The 19,644-nt window shown below is 31.3% G+C and overlaps 1 protein-coding gene across 1 annotated transcript in view; it reads right to left on the bottom strand.

Annotated features, from left to right (window-relative positions):
- The window catches only part of LOC115890396, a 35,128-nt gene that overhangs the window by 2,784 nt on the left and 12,700 nt on the right, over positions 1-19,644 (bottom strand). The window contains exons 11-25 of the mRNA XM_030910622.1: positions 17,286-17,468; positions 17,086-17,220; positions 16,963-17,026; positions 16,722-16,904; positions 11,103-11,260; positions 10,982-11,045; positions 10,804-10,924; positions 7,274-7,280; positions 6,998-7,204; positions 6,736-6,940; positions 3,095-3,255; positions 2,976-3,036; positions 2,812-2,917; positions 2,478-2,754; positions 2,323-2,422 (exon numbers count right to left, since the gene is read on the bottom strand). Of these exons, the coding sequence (XP_030766482.1) occupies positions 2,323-2,422; positions 2,478-2,754; positions 2,812-2,917; positions 2,976-3,036; positions 3,095-3,255; positions 6,736-6,940; positions 6,998-7,204; positions 7,274-7,280; positions 10,804-10,924; positions 10,982-11,045; positions 11,103-11,260; positions 16,722-16,904; positions 16,963-17,026; positions 17,086-17,220; positions 17,286-17,468 (2,032 nt within the window). The remainder of the gene's footprint in view (positions 1-2,322; positions 2,423-2,477; positions 2,755-2,811; positions 2,918-2,975; positions 3,037-3,094; positions 3,256-6,735; positions 6,941-6,997; positions 7,205-7,273; positions 7,281-10,803; positions 10,925-10,981; positions 11,046-11,102; positions 11,261-16,721; positions 16,905-16,962; positions 17,027-17,085; positions 17,221-17,285; positions 17,469-19,644) is intronic.

Raw genomic sequence — 19,644 nt, 5'->3', positions numbered from 1 at the left:
ATTTGTTATAAATAATAAAAAAAAATTGAAGGTTAGGTGAAATGTCAGTCAACCACTTCCCTTTAAAAACACCGACCAATGAAAACTTATTCAGGTGAGGCATGCGCAATTAAATGAATATGCGGGTGAAATAGACTTATGTAGAATTCCATAATTCCTTTCACTATTTGGGTATCACTTTTTAGAGTTAGGCTGGTTATATTTTATTTATATGGGTGTATGGGTGTACCCATAGACAAACTAACAAAAGCAAGACTTTTCAAAGGATTGAGGAAGTCGAATTATTGTTTTTGCGCTGGCCAGTTGAGTCAGAAATCATCGCGCAGTCGCACTCGTCAAACCTAACCTAAATAAAACGAAAAACGTTTTTGCCTTGAACGAACTGTTGAATTCCTGATTTTGCATTTTGTTTGGTTATTACTATTATTTTATTAGCGTACAAAACGAAAACAAATAATTTAATACATTTTACATTTATGAAGAACATAATAATTACTGTGATTATACATATTATTGTGATTACATCGCTAACGTAGACAAAACGAAGGTCCTACAAATTGACTGTAAGTTATAAGAATCTCTATCTTTTTAATCTTTTTATGATTTGAATTTTCGTGCTTTATATTTTATAATAGACTCGAAATGTTAATATTTTTGCAAATTCTTGTGAAAATGTGAAGTTTATGTTTTTGTTTTATATTTGAAAAAGTTGTATATTTTTAAGATGTTTCTTGTTGTTCCTATTATTAATATTATAACATACATAATTATTTTTTTGTACCTTTTGAAGAATGCTTTTATTTCGTTTACCATAACTGTTGTTTTTTTATCATCTTTTTTGTTATTTTAATAAGAGGAATACGTTTTCGTTTATTTAACTTTTGTTTTTATATCTGTTATGTCCAGAAACTATTGTTTATTTTACCGATGGAAATAAATTTATTTGATTTTAATAAACGCTTTTTAATTAAACATCCTTGTCTAAAAGGCAACTACAAAATACACAATCCATAAGTAAACCGTCCTCGTCTAAAAGGCCAGTTGACGCAAGCGCGGTAATAAACTCTTATCAAACTTGTTACCGTTTTGCAGTACAGCGTTGACGCGTCTTGCTTTTGTTAGTTTGTCTATGGGTGTACCTAGCGGTTATGGTACCCCCTACCTTTAGGTATATGGGTGTACCTAGCGCGTACCCTAACCTATATTCAGTCTTTTTTGTTTTAGATAGGCACTTTTCAACATTTAATTTAGAAAACCTTCAGATTAAATCCATTTATTTCTCATCTTGTTTTGATTACTAAAAACTAATTTGTATATAATTAAACAACTAATCATATTTTCACTTTTTGGTTTGTTTTGGCGGTAGCAATAACAACCGATAAATATTTGAATTTCGTAAATTTACTGCCAACCAAATGGGCAAAATCAGAATAGCCAACCATTTCAATCATTTTGAATCCCTTTGTAACAACCTTTGAATAAGAAGACTAAGGAAGGAGCATATCAAAAATCTAAGGTCCACCGCGATGGGCAATATCAAATATGGCGGACTTAAATTCCGGTTTATCAGTGCCGTTCTAATTTTATTTAAAAAATGTAAAACTATGATGTAGGGTAGACGTGTGGTAGACTCTATAATTTATTTATTTATTTTACGTTGTGAATAAATGTTGGTAGTTATTAAAATTGTTATAAAAATATAAAATTCTAATAAAAATAGATAAGTTATAATAATTATTTATAACCATAAACATCCGATACGCTACTGAAGCAGGTAAGTCAAATTGACGTATCTAAATTCTTTGACATCTAATCTTTGACAAGTAGTAAATAAAAGCAAAAATTCAAGAAAAAATATATAATTAGTTAATTTAAGTGAATTTCATAAATGATCGGTTTATTACACGTATGTATATTATATAATCACTTACTAGCGAAAAGTTGTTCCATTATTTCACTCGATTTTTACCGAGATCTACCACACGCTACACAACCAACTATTTTAGTCTTTTTCGATAAATCGCGATAGTGTCACTGTTATTTTAAGTTCTGCCACAATTTCCATCTAGATTTACTACCTTTATACAACTATCAGTAGTAGAATAAATAATAAATAACATAAAATAAGCTCCGTAAAGACTGACAAATCCACAAAATTTCAAATCAAATTCAAATGTGTCAAATGAATCGTCAAACAGAACTGTCAAGGATCCCCACCCTAGAGTCCTTTTTCCGCCCACCATGCATGAATACATGGATAGCATTATGCTCCTTCCTTAGTCTTCTTATTCAAAGGTAACAACCAACAGTACTCATACTTACTCTAAATCATTTATAACAAGCTCTTTTTCATTGGTATTATAACAAGCAGAATCCGTTCGTGTCAAATTCTCTATAGTTTCCTTTACTATCGCTGCTAGATCTACATAAAATGTAATAAATAAAAAATGGCAGGGTATTTAGACATTATAGAGTACCTTGCTTAGATTCTGATATGATTTCTTCTTGCCTGACTTGATTATATTTAGAGTTATATGAATTGCTAACATTTAATGCTAATTCTGCTGTGTTGTTATCTACTTCAGCCTTGCGTTCAATAACAATTGCATCTGATAATTCTTCGTAGGTATAAAGTGCAGGTTTAAATTGTAAGAATGTATCATTTACATCTGAATTTACTGAAGAGTCATCTTCTGGATCATCTACGTAGTACGAATGTAATTTGTATATGTCATGGGGATTGTTGCCTGCAAACTGTAAAAATTATACATAAGTATATAGGTTTATATAAGAAGTTAAAAGATAACCAACTCTTATTTCTTCTTTTGTTGAAATATCCATAACAGGCTCTTTTTGATTGGTATTAATTTTTTCCCACATTTCTCCATTGTTTATATCACAATTAATCTCATGTTTCCTGCAAGTATAGTTTAATTATTAATAATGAATTACTTATTTATTTTTTTCACACTCACTCTAAATCATCTATAGGCCCTTTTTCATCGGTATTATAACAAACAGCAGTTATATTTTCACCTAGACATTGAAATTATTATATTATTTATGTTTATAAAATTAACATGAAGTTTGTTACCTTCAGTTATATTACAATCATTGCTATTAATATTACCAATAGGTTTGTGACGATTATTTCTTTTTCCGAGAGAAGCATATGCTTCGTGGACACAGCTCTGAACATGAATTTCGTATAACTCTTTAGAATTTAATTCTTCGTTGCATACAAGGCAACAATAACTGAAAATTTAAAATTATTTTAGTACTCTTATTAATGAACGTTTTTTTCTCTACAGGGTTGTTCACCACATACGACACGGAGTATTGTAGCTAAACGATTAGATTTTTACAAATTGTAAGTTTTGGGTTCGTTGAAGGACTATTAGAGCTACAATTTAAAAATATTTTTATATGATACAGAGTGTCCCAAATAAGTAAAAAATATGATAGTATTTTTTTTAAACGGAACACCCTGTATATTATTTTATTTTTAGATTCAACGATTGAAATAAAGGTAAATTTGATTAAGGTTTATTACACTTAAACCTTACCGTTTTTGAAATATTTTCAGTTTTATGAAATTGCAGTAAAAAATTTAAGGCTTCATTTCTCTAAGGGTATCAAAGTTTTTAATACTAAATATTTACTGAAGTTTATTTATTGATAAAAGATCGTGTTGCAATAATAAACAAAATACTACTTTATACAGAGTGTCTAAAAATTTATATTAAATAATTATTAACTTTAAACGGCAATAACTTGTTTTAATTTAAAGTTTTCGTAGAAAATGCATTTTATTATAATTTAGAACTCATTTATCACTATACCCATGGAATACTGACATTTTAGATTATTTTTGAAAAAAATAAATTTTTGGACACTCTGGTATAATGTAGTATAATTTTTATTATCGCAACACAATATCTGATCAATAACTAATCTTCAGTAAATATTTACTATTAAAAACTTTGATACCCTTAATTAATAAATTAATTTTTTTACTGCAGTTTCACAAAATTGAAAATATTTCAAAAACGGTAAGTTTAACTGTGATAAACCTTAATCATATTTACCTTTATTTCAATCATAGAATTCAAAATAGAATAATACAGAGTGTTCAATTTGAAAAAATACAACTATATTTTTTACTTATTTGGGACACTCTGTATCTTGTAAAATATTTTGAAATTGTAGCTCTAATAGTCCTTCAACGAACCCAATTTACAATACAATTTGTAAAAATCTAATCGTTTAGCTACAATACTCCGTGTCGTATGTGGTTAACAACCCTGTATACAAAAATACTAAAGCTGGTCCCACACGATGAAGCAAACACCTTCTAACGTTGGACACATGAACAATTGCTATACTCTGTTTTTTTTTCTCAGGTAAGATTTTGACAGACGATGACAGAAAAAAAGCGGATGACGTTCATACCAATCCATTTATTTAACTAAAAAAAGTTTCTAATATTTTTTAAGTTAACTATGGATGGATTTATATATAAATCTGTCATGCGTCATCTCTTGTTGTTTTTAACCAGTTTTATTGGTTTATTTCAAAAATGACAGATCATATTTTAATATTATTGGTTTGACGCAAAAATGAGCGACAAACCAACGCCGATGCGTGTGAACTCGTCTTAAGATTTTTGAGAGTTGTCAACCAATTTATAGGTTAAAATTTTGTGTCAAATTATGTCAAATAGAAATGATAAATATTTTGCATTTTGGACTGTGTTATTACGTGTTTATTAAGTGTTGACCCAGACCATAGTTTACAGTTCATATTCGGTGCCCAGAGACCGCCAGAGACAGTTTGCCAGAGATTATGGTCAGAGATGTATTAGCCACAAATAAAGTTTGTATACTATCTTATATATGATATCAAAAACTGGAGTGCCTGTAAAATAGCAGCACACGATAGGTAAATAATAATCATATTGAATAATTATATTGATAAATGTAACAATAAATGCAGGAAGTTGCTTGAGCTTTAAAGGCGGAAATCTTTTTTATATATTTTTTTTTTGGTATAGTCTATAAAATGAATAACTTTGAATTTTGACCGTTATTTTTTACCAACATGGCAAATATAAAATCCCTCTATCAAAAAAGTTACTGATATTCTTTAAATTGAGTGCCTGAACGAATCAGATAGGTAACTCTTTTTACTGTCGTGAAATAGAAAAGGAAAATAATAAAACAAGTGACAGTTCTTCCTCTTCTTGCAAAAATCAACACGAAATGGCACCTTTTGACATTTCTAAATATCAGACCAATGCCGTCTCTAATAGAACAGCCTCGGAGCGAGATTTATGACGTCACGCTAATTAGATACGGATTAATAAATATGTTGTAGAATACATGGAAAACATAATTATTCCTCGTATTCCTGGTCTGTATTTTAAAAATTATATAGTTTACATGAAATATACATAATATACAGTTAATAAATATAATATATATACCTATTTATAGTAATAAATACTTTGGCAAATAAACTATGAACCATACAAATGCAACAAATGTTTTACAATATACAAATAATGAATAGGTACATAAGATAATGGGTAAAATGTAAAATATATTTTAAATTTTGGGGTTTGAAAATCGATCTAATTTAACAAAAAACATTCAATATATACTAATAGTGATGTATTATTATTTACATTCACAAAATTTATATGTACATATATTCTGCAAGTATCAATGTTCGAAAAATTATATTTGCCAATAATATAATATCATAGAAAAAATGCGTCAGCGATGGCTATAAAATTAAGATTGCTGTCATTTTATAATGTAAGATTATTCTAAAATTTTTGATTTTCTTGGGATTTAGGTTCGGGAAAAACGCTGATTAAGTTTTCATTTGGTTTTTCATTATTTTTTTTGGTTAAAAAAACGTTTCGGCTAACATTATAGCCTTCATCAATGTTGTGTCATATAAAAAAAATAGTGTCGAATATAATCCAAAAATTGCATATAAAATATTCACACACCACATAATGTTTACTGCAATTAATAAACTAATATACACTTGTCAAAAGATGACCACATATTTTTAAAAATTATTATTCTTAACACTAAAACTATCTACATTGACTATGGAGTACGATTTCAGCCATAGTCAAATATAAGGAATAATTATGTTAGCGTGACGTCATAATTCTCGCTCCGAGGCTGTTCTATTAGAGACGGCATTGCGTCAGCATGGCCGCAAGTTGCTAACCTAATAAAATTAACACTAGAAAAGCCCGCGGGAACTGTCAAATTCAAAGTTATTCGTTTCACAGACTATATGTGGCGTTTGTTTTTAATAAACCCTTGCTTGTTTTGTATTAACATATACTGTAATTGTTTTTAATAAAATAACTCGATTTGATTTTCTCAATTTTATACAGTTTTTTTCATAATATTTTAAAGTAATCACTTGTCACTCATATTTTAAATACATTAATTTTCTGCTATGCGCTCCAATTGTACCAACTTAATTCTTTGTAAAATAAAATAAACTAATTTGAAAATAAAATGACAGACACATCTATCACTGTCAAAGATCTTGTCGTTGGATAGACTATACATCGTGTAGAAGACTTGTCAATTGCAATATTGTCGAAACATATTAGAACCAACGTTGGACGCATCGTGTAGGACCGGCTTAATTAAAACTTTCATATAAATTAGAAAATACAGCGATATAGGTATAGGTACTGACCTTCTATCTTCGAGTCCTTCCTTTTTACTTTTTAGATCATTTAAAATCTTCTTTCTGTATCCCCCATTAAGACGTCTATGCTTTCTTGATTTATAATGAGCTGTGGCATTATGTTGCGATGTTAAATTAGCTTTGCACATGTGACAATAATATGGTAGCGTCAATTTATCTATAGTTTCCTTTACTGTCGGTTCTAGAGCTAGTTCTACATAAAATGCAATAAATAAAAAAAATAACTGGGTATTTAGACATTATAGAGTACCTAGTATTTCTTCTTGCCTAGCTTGATTATATTTAGAGTTATTAGAGTTATCTATGTTTCTCGATGAATTGCTCACATTTAATGCTGATTCTGCTGTGTTGTTATTTACTTCAGTCTCGGGTTCGACAACAAACGCATCTAATAATTCTTCGTAGGTATAAAGTGCAGGTTTAAATTGTAAGAATGTATCATTTACATCTGAATTTACTGAAGAGTCATCGTCAGAATCGTTTACATTGTACGAATGTAATTTGTATATGTCATGGGGATTCTTACCTGCAAACTGTATAAACTGATACATAAGTATACCGATCTGGTCGTCGAAACTGCCTGGTCTGGATTTTAACGTGTAAGAGAGTGACGTAGACAGCTTAATGAAAAATCAAATGTATTAAAAAGAGATAAAAGTTGGGTTGATACCAAATATAAGAATATATTGCTAGTACCGCATTTACACAATGAGTGGAAAGTGAAGCCAACGAAAAGGAATAGGAATACAAATCTTGCACAAGTCTATCCTTTTCGTTCAATAGGATTTTCATGCGCACGCACCGAATAAAACGATCTGATTCGTCTACTTCATGGCTGAACGCTATCACCTGCCCGTGCCCTATTTGAAACTATACGTATTAATAATGTATAGGGATGTAAAATGACTAATGGCATTATTTCAACCTGTTATTTTAGATATTCATCATATCTATCCGTTTTTTGTTTTTGTTTAAATATGTCAGAGATTAATTTTAAATTTATAAGTAAAGGCGCGATTTGATATACGTGGTAGATATAGAAACTTGGAAAACTACTTTTATTGGTTAGTATGAAATAAATCAACTAATCGAGAAGCATTTCTCACGCTTGCCTAGTTCAAAGCTGTTGAACGAAAAGGACCGACTTATGTGGATTTTGTATAGCTCCATCTCAAAAATTTGGCTTCAATTTCTATTCCTGACTAGCAATATAGTGTAATATAAATATAATATATGGTTGATACATTTTTTCTATGCGGTATTGCCGGATTTTGCATCAAACTTTCAAACCGCACAAGTAAGCATTATTTATGAAAATATGTATACAGAGAAGACCAGACTACTAGTAACATAGCAACTTGCCGGACGAATTTAGGCTTACCCGATCGCGTTCGTACTTGAGATTCACTGCCGGCTAGTCGGCTGGTCAGGCAGTAGACAGTTAGTTGTGCTTGGACGGGCAAGGCTTGAACATATTAGGGCTAATAGTTTGGAAAGCCTCTCGTATTTTTACTTGAAGCTCATCCAGATTATTAGCCCTATTATGACCATACACTTTGGATTTTACATAACCCCACAAAAAGAAATCATTGGGAGAAAGATCTGGTGATCTAGCGGGCCACAAAATAGTTCCATATCCACTAATAAAACGGTTGGAAAAGTATTGATTAAATATTCTTGAACAATACGGGCATTGTGGGCAGGGCAACCATCTTGTTGAAACCAGACATTGTGGAATCTTTCTCCCAATAACTCACGAATTCTAGGCACAATCTGCTGCTGTAACAAGTCCAAATACTTTGTAACAGTTAAATTACCCTCTATAAAAAATGGACCAATCATATGCTCCCCTACAAAACCACCCCAAACATTTAGCTTTTGAGGATATTGCGTGCGTACCTCAAAATATCTGTGCAAATTTTCCCGAGACCAATATCGCACTTGTGTAGGGTTATGACGACTCAATAAATGAAAACTTGATTCGTCGGTGAAAACTATACGCCGAATAAAGTTTTCATCTAAATTGGCCTTTTTCATTACAGATTCACAAAACGCCATACGCCGAAATTGGTCTTCATGGAAAATTTCTTTATGAGATGGAGTTTTGCGCGCTTTATACGATCGGTATCCATTCTTTTTAAGGACTCTTTTAACCGTGCTAGGTGAAGAATCTGTTACCTCAGCAATTTGATTACTTGAAAACGTGGGATTTTGATCCGCGGTAGTACAAACGAACACTTGCTTTAACTCCTGTTCTTCATTAATCAACACATCAGGCTTTTTGTGTTTGTGTGGGGACACGCACCCATTTGTTTCAAAATTATTAAAACTCTTGATATAGTAGGTAAAGATGGAATTGGCCTGTTTACAAAAGTTTGTGGAAAAATTGTTTGTATATCCCGATAAGACCTATTTTGGAAATACCATTTTACAATTTGAATTTCTTACGAACTTTGTAAACATCCATTATTTTACTTAAAAAATAAATTTTACACGAGAGCTGTCGCGAGAATCTATGAATTCGTTTTGGCTATTAAAATACGAATAAATACAAATTCAGAAACATTCTTATCACATATCTACCTATTTTTATTTTATCGCATTTTTTCGCTTGCTTTTTATCCGGCGGACGGGTATACGCTAATTCGTCCGGTTTTGCCTATGTTACTACTACGGTGGTCCGGTCTGTATATATAACTTTATTTTTCACAATTAATTACTCATTTTACTACCTCTGTAATAGATTATATTTCTTCATTTCAGTAGTATACATAGAAGTATTTAAGAGTTTATTTTTTTCTACACACTTGCATTTTCCTACAAACCGGTCATTTATATTTTTATCTCTGTCGCATACATTAAAATACAGGCCACGCAGATGAAGTGACCAAATCTAGTATAGATATTATATAGGGTTATTCACCTCATTCGACACGGAGTAATGTAGCCAAATGATTAGATTTTTTATAAATTCGAATCGTTGGAGGCCTAATAAAGCTACAATTTAAAATTATTTGCAAAAGGCACAGAGTGTCCCAATTAAATAAAAAAATATTAAAGTTGTATTTACTTAAATAGAATACCCTGTATGTTATTACATGTTTAGTTTCTACGATTAAAATCAAGGTAAATTTGATTAAGGTTTATCGCACTTTAATCTTACCGTTTTTGAAAAATTTACGATTTTGTGAAAAGGTAGCAACAATTTTAATGCTTCAATTGAAATATTGTACTGAAGTTTTTCTACTTACTAAATTTTGTGTTGCGATAATAAAAATTATACTACGTTATACAGGTGTTTAAAATTTTTTATTAAATAATTACTAGCTTCTTTTTTAGTGTAGTTCGAATACCGGGATCATATTAATTGGTCCTCTTTTACAAATATTTAAACAGTTTTTTTATTTTTTAATAAAATTAGCGAACTATATCGACAATATTAGGATCTGTACTCTTTGAAAATTTGTTACATCTTTAAAAATAATCTAAAATGTTCTTTCCAATTCAATTCTTCCCAAATTCCATGGGAATATTAATAAATGAGGTCTAAGTTATAAGAAAATGCATTTTCTACGAAAACTTGAAGAGACTGATAAAAAAATAGTATAATACAATTTGACGAACAATTAAATTGTGCATCTGATTCTCTTAAAATACACAGGGTGTTTCATTTAAATTAAACAAGTTAAAAAAAATATTAGACACTCTGTACAAGGTAGTGATTTTTATTATTGCAACACAAACTTTAGTAAACAGAAAAATTTCAGTACAATATTTGGTTTTAAAAACTTAAATACGCCTGGAGAAATGAAAAACGCAAATATGTCAAAAACGGTAAAGTTGAAATTTACCTTTATTTTAATCGTAGAAACTAAAAATGTAATAATATACAGGGTATAAAAAATACAACTCTGATATTTTCTATTTATTTGGGACACTCTGTACCCTTTGAAAATAATTCCAAATTGTCGCTTCAGTAGTCCTTCAACTAGGCTACAATACTCCGAATCGAACGAAGGTTAATAACCCTGTATAAGAAGTTAAAAGATAACTAACTTCTCTTTCGTTTGTTGAAATATCTATAACAGGCTCTTTTTGATGGGTATGCTCTTTTTGATGGGTATTAACTTTTTCCAACATTTCTCCATTGTTTATATCAGGATTAATCTCATGTTTCCTGTAAATATAGTTTAATTATTAATTGTTATTACTTATTTATTTTATTCACACTCACTCTAAATCATCTAAAACAGGCTCTTTTTCACTGGCATTATAACAAGGAGTAGTTTCATTCGCACCTAGACATTGAAATTATTATATTATTTATGTTTATAAAAATAACACGAAGTTGTTACCTTTAGTTATATTACAATCATTGCTATAAACCTTGACAATACGAGTATGATCAAAATTAGTGTTTGCTAGAGACGCATATAATTGGTGGACAGCGCTGTGAACATGATCACTATATAACATTTTGGACTTTCGGATGTTGCATATATGACAATAATAACTGCAAATTTAAAATTATATTTTAGTCTTTTTATTAACCCTGAACTGCTGACATGGGGTTTGAGAGATTCCGCCGCCAATTAAGCACACGATTATAGTGATTCAATTTTTCTAAAAAGTAACGACAGAAAAAAATAAAATCGATTTTTAAAAAAATCAGTTTTTTTAAAAAAACTCAGTCTATTACAGTTTCCGAGATACCAATGCTCGTACCTCGAATTTGTAGCACCCTGTATACTATTTATTAAAGACTTCTTGATACCAATTTAATGCTTTTAGACCCTATTTTAACTCCGATTTAATAATCATATAATAAATAGTATATAATACCGCATGAACGAAAAAAAAATGGCTTCCGGTAATATCACAGATTAGGTATCCTATAAGTATACAGATAAAAATCTTGTCCCTAATTCGTGGTACGAAATTTGTTTTTTATTACGATGTGCAAACGAGTAAAATTTCCTGTGCGCAAAAATAAACGCTCGTAAAATAACAATAAACAGCGAATAGAGAGATATCGCTAAACCGAACAGCGTGCATGGACGTTAATAAGGCCAGGTGTTATTTCCTTTACGTGAGGTGGTATTAACTCTCTTCATTTATAGTTATCGGATCGAAAAGAATTCTGATCGCGTCGCGTTCGCTATTTAAACTTAACCTAACTTTGAATTTAAAACTTTGAAATTGTTTTGTTTACTAGGTATTTTAAAACTAAAGGGCTAAAGTGCTTATTTCCAGTGCTTTATTGTTCAACGTCTGCCAGTGGGTTTAGGGCAACAAGCAACAAATTCTCTTAGAAGGGCTAAGTCGTCATCTGCTGTAAAAATAAACCTCTTTATAGATTCTTTAGTATTGGAAGAGGTGGAATCCATATTTTGGGCCATATTTATTTAATTAAAACTAATCCTAGCTACTTAAATATCAAATTACCTAATAAAACTAAAACAATAATTCAAAACAATTCAAACATAACCTAAAATAAAAGATCTCGCCGGCCGGTTCCGGTCGTCAAATACCCGCACATGCCCATTTAAGCAATTTTTAAACGTTATTAGACGTTATTTAAAAAGAGCGCTTGGTGTAATTGATCCGCAAATTACGTCAGGCGGTAACGTTATTAGCGGGTGTTGCGTTAAAAATTGACTCGCGCATATCGTAACCTTTGAATAAGAAGACTAAGGAAGGAGCATATCAAAAATCTTAGGTACACCGCGATGGGCCTCAAATATGGCCGACTTAAATTCCGGTTTATCAGTGTCGTTCTAATTTTATTTAAAAAATGTAAAACTATGATCTAGGGTAGACGTGGGGTAGACTCAATAATTTGTTGTTTTATTTTACGTTGTGAATAAATGTTGGTAGTTATTAAAATTGTTATAAAAATATATAATTCTAATAAAAATAGATAAGTTATAATAAGTATTTATTAACACAAACATCCGATGCGCTACTGAAGCAGGTAAGTCAAATTAACGTATCTAAATTCTTTGACATCTAATCTTTGACAAGTAATAAATAAAAGCTAAAATGCAAGAAAAATATATAATTTAGTTAATTTAAGTGAATTTCATAAATGATCGGTTTACTACACGTATGTATATTATATAGTCACTTACTAGCGAAAAGTTGTTCCATTATTTCACTCAATTTTTGCCGAGATCTACCGCACGCTACACAACCAACTATTTTAGAGTCTTTTTCGATAAATCGCGATAGTGTCACTGTTAATTTAAGTTCTGCCACAATTTCCATCTAGATTTACTACCTTTATACAACTATCAGTAGTAGAATAAATAATAAATAACATAAAATCAGCTCCGTAAAGACTGACAAATCCACAAAATTTCAAATCAAATTCAAATGTGTCAAATGAATCGTCAAACAGAACTGTCAAGGATCCCCACCCTAGAGAGCTTTTATGGTGCCTTTTCCGCCCACCATGCATGAATACATGGATAGCATTATGCTCCTTCCTTAGTCTTTTTATTCAAAGATCGTAACCATGATAAGGTACGCGTAAATACTGGATGACGCTATTCGGTTTTCCGATATCTCTCTAATAACTGTGCCGGTCAGGCGCTGTGCACAATTTTAGAGGCCATAAGTGGGCGTGCTATGTGCGCAAACTAGTCACCTAACTAGTGCCCGATTCCGAAAATTGGAACCACGAAAAACAATAAAGAAAAAACAAAGATTATAATCTGTATAATCTGTGGTAATATTATTTTAACAAAAATATTAACGTGAAAATTAAATGCATTACAGATACTCCCGTACTAAGCACAGTATAAATAAGTTTTTTTTCTTGCAAATGCCTTTCTTTTTGTTTGCATTTTATGTCTATGATGTTTGTTAGGGCTTTTATTAAAGTATAAATATTGGTACCCGACTTTTTCTATGCCTACATCGAACTAGTGGCATTGTGATCCAATTCAGTTCATACGACTCTTTTTTACGGCTCATCGTTCATATTTTATGGATCCGTGCTGGCGACGATTCAATATATTTCAATTTGGCACCCCCGGTATATTTTTACTTTATTCACTAGAAAATAACACTCTGAATAGAATGACATATCATATGTCAACTTTTGACATTTTGGCTTAAAAGAATATTGTATTTTAAATTTCAATCTAGAGCGCCATGGCTGTGTTAAAACACTAATTTTTTAATCAAGGAACTTTGGAAAATAGATTTGATCGTCTAATGTTTTAGTGTCTTGTTAGTTCAGCCATTGGGGATCAAAAAAAGGGCCTGCTTGGAAAGAAGTCCGGAAGTTTTGAAACTTTGCAGGTTTAGAGGTTTTGCGGTCCCTAACTAAAATCCATAAAATGCACATCTCCAGAATTGCCGCCGGCGCCGCCATCTTGCCAAGATGGCGCCCAAAATTGGTATTTTGTAAATATCTCGAAAACTATGCGTTTTTCGTAAAAACTTGAAGAGAGAAAAATTAAAGAGATTAACATTTCCTATAAAAAAGGTTCTACGGAAATTTTCGCGAAAGTCAGCCGTCTAGGCACAAAATCCCTGGAAATTTTACAATTTTGTTTAAAGTATGATTTATTATGTATAGTCGATTTTCCGAAATCAATGTCGATTAGGGTTCACTAAAACTAGTTTTAGTTTAGTTTCTTCAATTTTGTCATAAAACAGTGGCATATCATTAATTCGTTCAATATAATAATAATTAATTTATGAATAATTAATTGTCGTGCTGGACAGCATTCATTGCAAACTTACCACCAGGTTCAGCATTGGTCTGGTTGGACCAAAGATTCCGAAGAATGTTACGGGTTGAAAGAAAACAAAAACAGGCATTACTCCAGTCACAACGTTGACAGATCCAGCTCCAAAATCCCTATTAGCATTTTTATCCTGTAAATGCAAAACCAACAACTGTGGTAAAGCCTGCGGATGCAGAAAAGCAGGATTAAAATGATCAATGATTTGTGCATACTGCAATGGGAAATCCTGTCACAACGTCACTGAAGTGTCACTTGACGAATCCGATGAAGAGGAGTTGGACTTGCCTGTAGTTATCCCTTTGGCGGCTGAAGGTGAAGAGTTGGACGAATTGAGAGACCACCCTCATGAGCCCAGCACAGCAGACACGATCGACTTTACATCAAAGAGCCAGGTCCGTCGGGCTTGTGCAGATAAGTTAAAGTTTTTAATTTTCCTAGTGGAATAGACCTCCGGGGAGACCACATTAAAATAAACGCCCCATGACTTTACCTCTTGGGTGGTGTGGAAACAAGTACACATTTTCAATAATTAAAATTAATTATTCATAAATTAATGAACGAATTAATAATACGCCACTGTTTCACGACAAAATTAAAGAAACTAAACGAAAACTAGTTTTAGTGAACCCTAATCGACATTTGATTTCGGAAAATCGACTATACATGAGAAATTAAAATATGAAATAAAACGACTTATATAAACGTGACCTACACATAATTTCCTACAAAACCTAATACATTTAAATTTAAAAAATTACAGCTATCAAAAAATATATAAAAAATTATGAATATTTTCTTGGTCAAAAGTATGGAAACTTAAGAAGAATGTTTATTAAAATTCAAGATAATATAAAAATTACTAATATTTAGTGGAATATCCCTTTGAAATTAATTACTTCTCTACATCCTCGTGGCATCGAATCGATCAATCTCGTACAATCTTTACTGGAAATGGCCGCCCATTCAGTTTTTAGCACTTCCCATAATTCATTTTTATTTGAAATAGAATGGCTTCGAATTTTGCTATCCAAATGGTCCCATAAATTTTCTATGGGGTTAAGATCCGGAGACTGTGAGGGCCAATCCATTAGTGGAACATTATGTTCATTTAACCAATTTTGAACAAACCGAGATTTGTGCTTGGGATCATTCTCTTGCTGAAACAACCATCTGAGTGGCATTTCTTCATCAGCATGAGGCAGCATATTATTCTCCAATATGTCTTTGTACAAAAAACGGTTCAGTATCCCATCAATTTTAACAAGAGGACCAACACCTGAGCGAGAAAAACACCCCCATACCATTATACTCCCACCCCCCATGTTTTACTGTGGGCATCTGGTACTTATGGCTGTACCGTGTACCTTTTGGTCTTCGGACATAACGTCTCCCGTCACTACCAAACAGTTGAAACTTGCTTTCGTCGCTAAACAGTACAGTATTCCATTTCTGATAAGACCAGGTGAGATGATCTTGAGCAAATTTAAAGTGGGCCATCCTATTTTTCTTTGATATTAGTGGTTTCTTCACCGCAACTCTTCCAAAAAGTCCCATGTCATCCAACCTTATTCTCACCGTGCGTGCAGACACCGATATTCCCCTTTCACCCATTTCTCGAGAAATGTCTGTGGATGTTTTTCTAGGATCTCCCATTGATATTCTCTTCATTACTTTCAGTATCCTGTTGCACAACTTTCTTGGTCTTCCTGACTTAAAAGCTGTTGAAACGTTCCCTGTTTTATTAAATTTACGAATTATTTTCGAAACGGTGCCTTTTAAAATGTTTAAATTTTTACTTATTTGAATTTGTTTATAACCGCTCTTGTATAAATCAACTATTTTATTTTTTAAATCCGTAGAGAAATATTTAGACTTGGGCATGATGTTTATATTTATCTGAAGCAAATCGTACCGTTTATCAGCTTAAACTAAATAATTTTAATGTATTTATTAATGGTTTCCATACTTTTGGCCACAAGAAATCTATTGCTCTCCTACAAAAATTGCTAAACAGATTTTTTTCGCTGTATAATTTTTGGAATACTTTTATTTGCTGATAAGCTGTTCATTTATATTCCTGAGAGTTTAAGCATAGCAATATTTTCTGTGATATTTTAAAAAGTGAAAAGTTTCCATACTTTTGGCCACCACTGTACTTAAATACTAATTAAAAATCTGATATAAATTAGATTTTACAGCGACCTATGTACTGACCTTTTACGATCCACTGCTTTGTGTAGTTTGGTTGCGTGTGTACTTTCTAGTTTATTTGCAATCTCACCTCCGCGCACTGCAAAATTACATTTATGCCTCTCCGAATCATACGGTTCTTTTTGATTGGTATTAATTTTGTCCAACATACCTCCATTATTTATAACAGGTCTAATCTCCTGTGTCCTGTAAATATATTGCCTTAATTATGAATTATTTATTTATTTATTTATTTTTCACTTACTCTAAATCATCTACAACAGGCTCTTTTTCATTGGTATTATAACAAGCAGCAGTTTCATTTTTACCTAGATATTGAAATTATTTTATATTATTTATGTTTATAAAAATACCATGAAGTTGTTACCTTTATTTATACTACATTCCTGGCTATTAATATTAACAACCGTCTCCTGACTATTACTACTTTTTACTAGAGAGGCATATGATTCGTGGAGACAGCTTTCAACATGAGTTTCGTATAACTCTTTGGAATTTAATTCTATGTCGCATACAATGTAATAATAAAAGTTAGTAGGCTATTTAGACATATTATTGTGTACCTACCTTGTTGTTCACTTATCAGGTTTTTTAAAATCTCATCTCTGTACACCCTAATGCCATGTACATGCCTCTCCGATTTATAATGAGACTCAGCATTGTGTGACAACTTTAAACTAGCTTTGCATATATGACAATAAGTGGGTAGTGTCAAATTGTTTATTTTTTCATTTACTATCGCTTCTATATCTACATAAAATGTAATAATAAAAATAGTAGGTTATTTAGACGTATTATAGTGTTCCTACCAATGACATCGAAATAAATTAGACCCGGCGACTTACATTTTGGCGAAATCCATCATTGCCTTAGAAAATTGCATGTATGCCAAATTTCCACTTCGGCCGCATTTAAAAGGAAATCTTACCTACGTATACTGAAAGAGTCAAATCTTGTCTTATATTTTCAAAAAAAACACAATTTTCTCATTAAATATTGATTTTAAGTATAGGAAGTTATTAATAATACAAGATTACAACTATTACACAGTACTTCACAGGAAGCTATCGATTGCGAACTAACTAAATCGTTACTAATTAGGTACTAATTTTGAAAAGTTCTTTTTAAGATAAAAAAAGGTAAAACTAAAACCTAAACTATCATTTGAGATTAAAACGGGAGGTTCTAAATAATGTTGCCTATTCTAAACAAGAAAAATTTATTTATAAGTTAAGTTTTATAACATTCCTAATTAAATTTGGGCGAAATGAATATTTCTGTTTTCTGTAGGTAATTTTCTCAGGGAAAATACGTAAATAAAAATGACTTTTTAAGTCAAAAAAAGTCAAAAGGACTATCCTTTTCAAAAAAGGACAAGTGGCAACCCTAGGTATTTCTGGAATGAAAATTTAATGGCAAATCTACAACTTTGGTTTGAAAATATGTACTGGCCACTTATGTTTAGAAAAATGTCTAATATGTGCCTAAATGCCTCCATATTCTGAAACAAAAATTGAAAGAAAAGTCACCAACCACAAACCTAATATAGAACTGTTTCGGAAGCATGAGTCACCCTGTAAATATTCAAAAGTAACTGAAAGTTTATATAGAAGTAACTGAAAGTTTAAATTGAAAATCGACGTTGGAGTGATTTTCGAAAACTACTAACGTTTCAACATAAGTATATGTAGGATATTAATTGTATTATTATATTAGACCTTATAACAAAACTCATCTGACAAAAGAGTGTTAATGTAGTATATTAATATGGAGTAAAAATTTTACTAATTACTTTACTTTTACTTTACTAATTAAATTCGTTCCAAAAAACGATACGTCACTGGTCATTAGAACATTCCCAAATGCGCCTAGTTGCCGGGGGCGGAAATTTTAGACTTCTCTGTCTCTTCTGTCCTTGTTTGACACATTGGAATGTTTGATACACTACTAACGAGTATTTATGAATGAGATGTTCGGTCTATCTTTATAATGTCTTTGGTACGGGGATAGCTAACCCACATTGTAAACAAGGAATTCCAAATATAGATTACGTCATAGAATACTTTAAACCGATAATAATTAAAGGTAGCCTAGTATCACGAACTACTCCCAATCAGCATTAGCCGTTATTTAAATCTTCTGTAATTATAATTTTTAGATTTTAAGAAATTTAACATAAAACAATCGACAACGTCGCAACGCCAGCTGATACTGAAAACGTACGCATTTTACTATCTTTACTCCTAAATTCAGGCAGCCAACAAAACATCCAGTTCGAATTCGTTCATAAAATGCTTTACGGCGTTGCCAATGTGTTGTGGTTTTTCGAAATGTTTTATGAGGTGATTTCCAGATATTTTAGTGTTTTGTGGTATTATTTTTAGTGATTTTATTCAGAAACAATAAGACAATGGTGCGAACTTGCTTAATTTGCAAAAATAGAGACGATTTAAAAAGACAATGGATTCGAACTTGCTTAATTTGCAAAAAATAGAGACGATTTAAACCTAGAAGTTTGATTTCGAAGGTGAGTAAGGCTATGTTACATCAGTGCGGTGCCGAAAGGTAAAATAGGAAAAAATCTTTCGAAATATTAGTAAATCACACAGTTTTGGAATGTACCGTTATAAGTAATGAACCATTACATTAAGTTAGTTTCGTCACGTTTGGTTTTATTTAATATCTTGATCATAATATTTAAATATTATCAAAACCAAGTATACAAATGCGAATATTAATTTGTTGAAAAAATTTATAAAAAAATTATTGATGTCACAATTACGAAAAATGTTCAATAGTGGTATACCATATGATCGAAAAAAAAAACGGCTTATATGGGGAATGTCATCGATGTTCCTTTCTAAGCCAACTGGACGCCTTTTTTTCGATTATACTGATTGTTATTAGGATTTTTAGTTATTAAAGA

Source organism: Sitophilus oryzae, unplaced genomic scaffold (genome assembly GCF_002938485.1).
Source record: "Sitophilus oryzae breed Bouriz unplaced genomic scaffold, Soryzae_2.0 scaffold_864_pilon_pilon, whole genome shotgun sequence".
NCBI lineage: Eukaryota > Metazoa > Arthropoda > Insecta > Coleoptera > Curculionidae > Sitophilus > Sitophilus oryzae.
The sequence above is the reverse complement of the archived record's forward strand: the minus strand, read 5'-3'. Positions and strand labels throughout refer to the sequence as shown.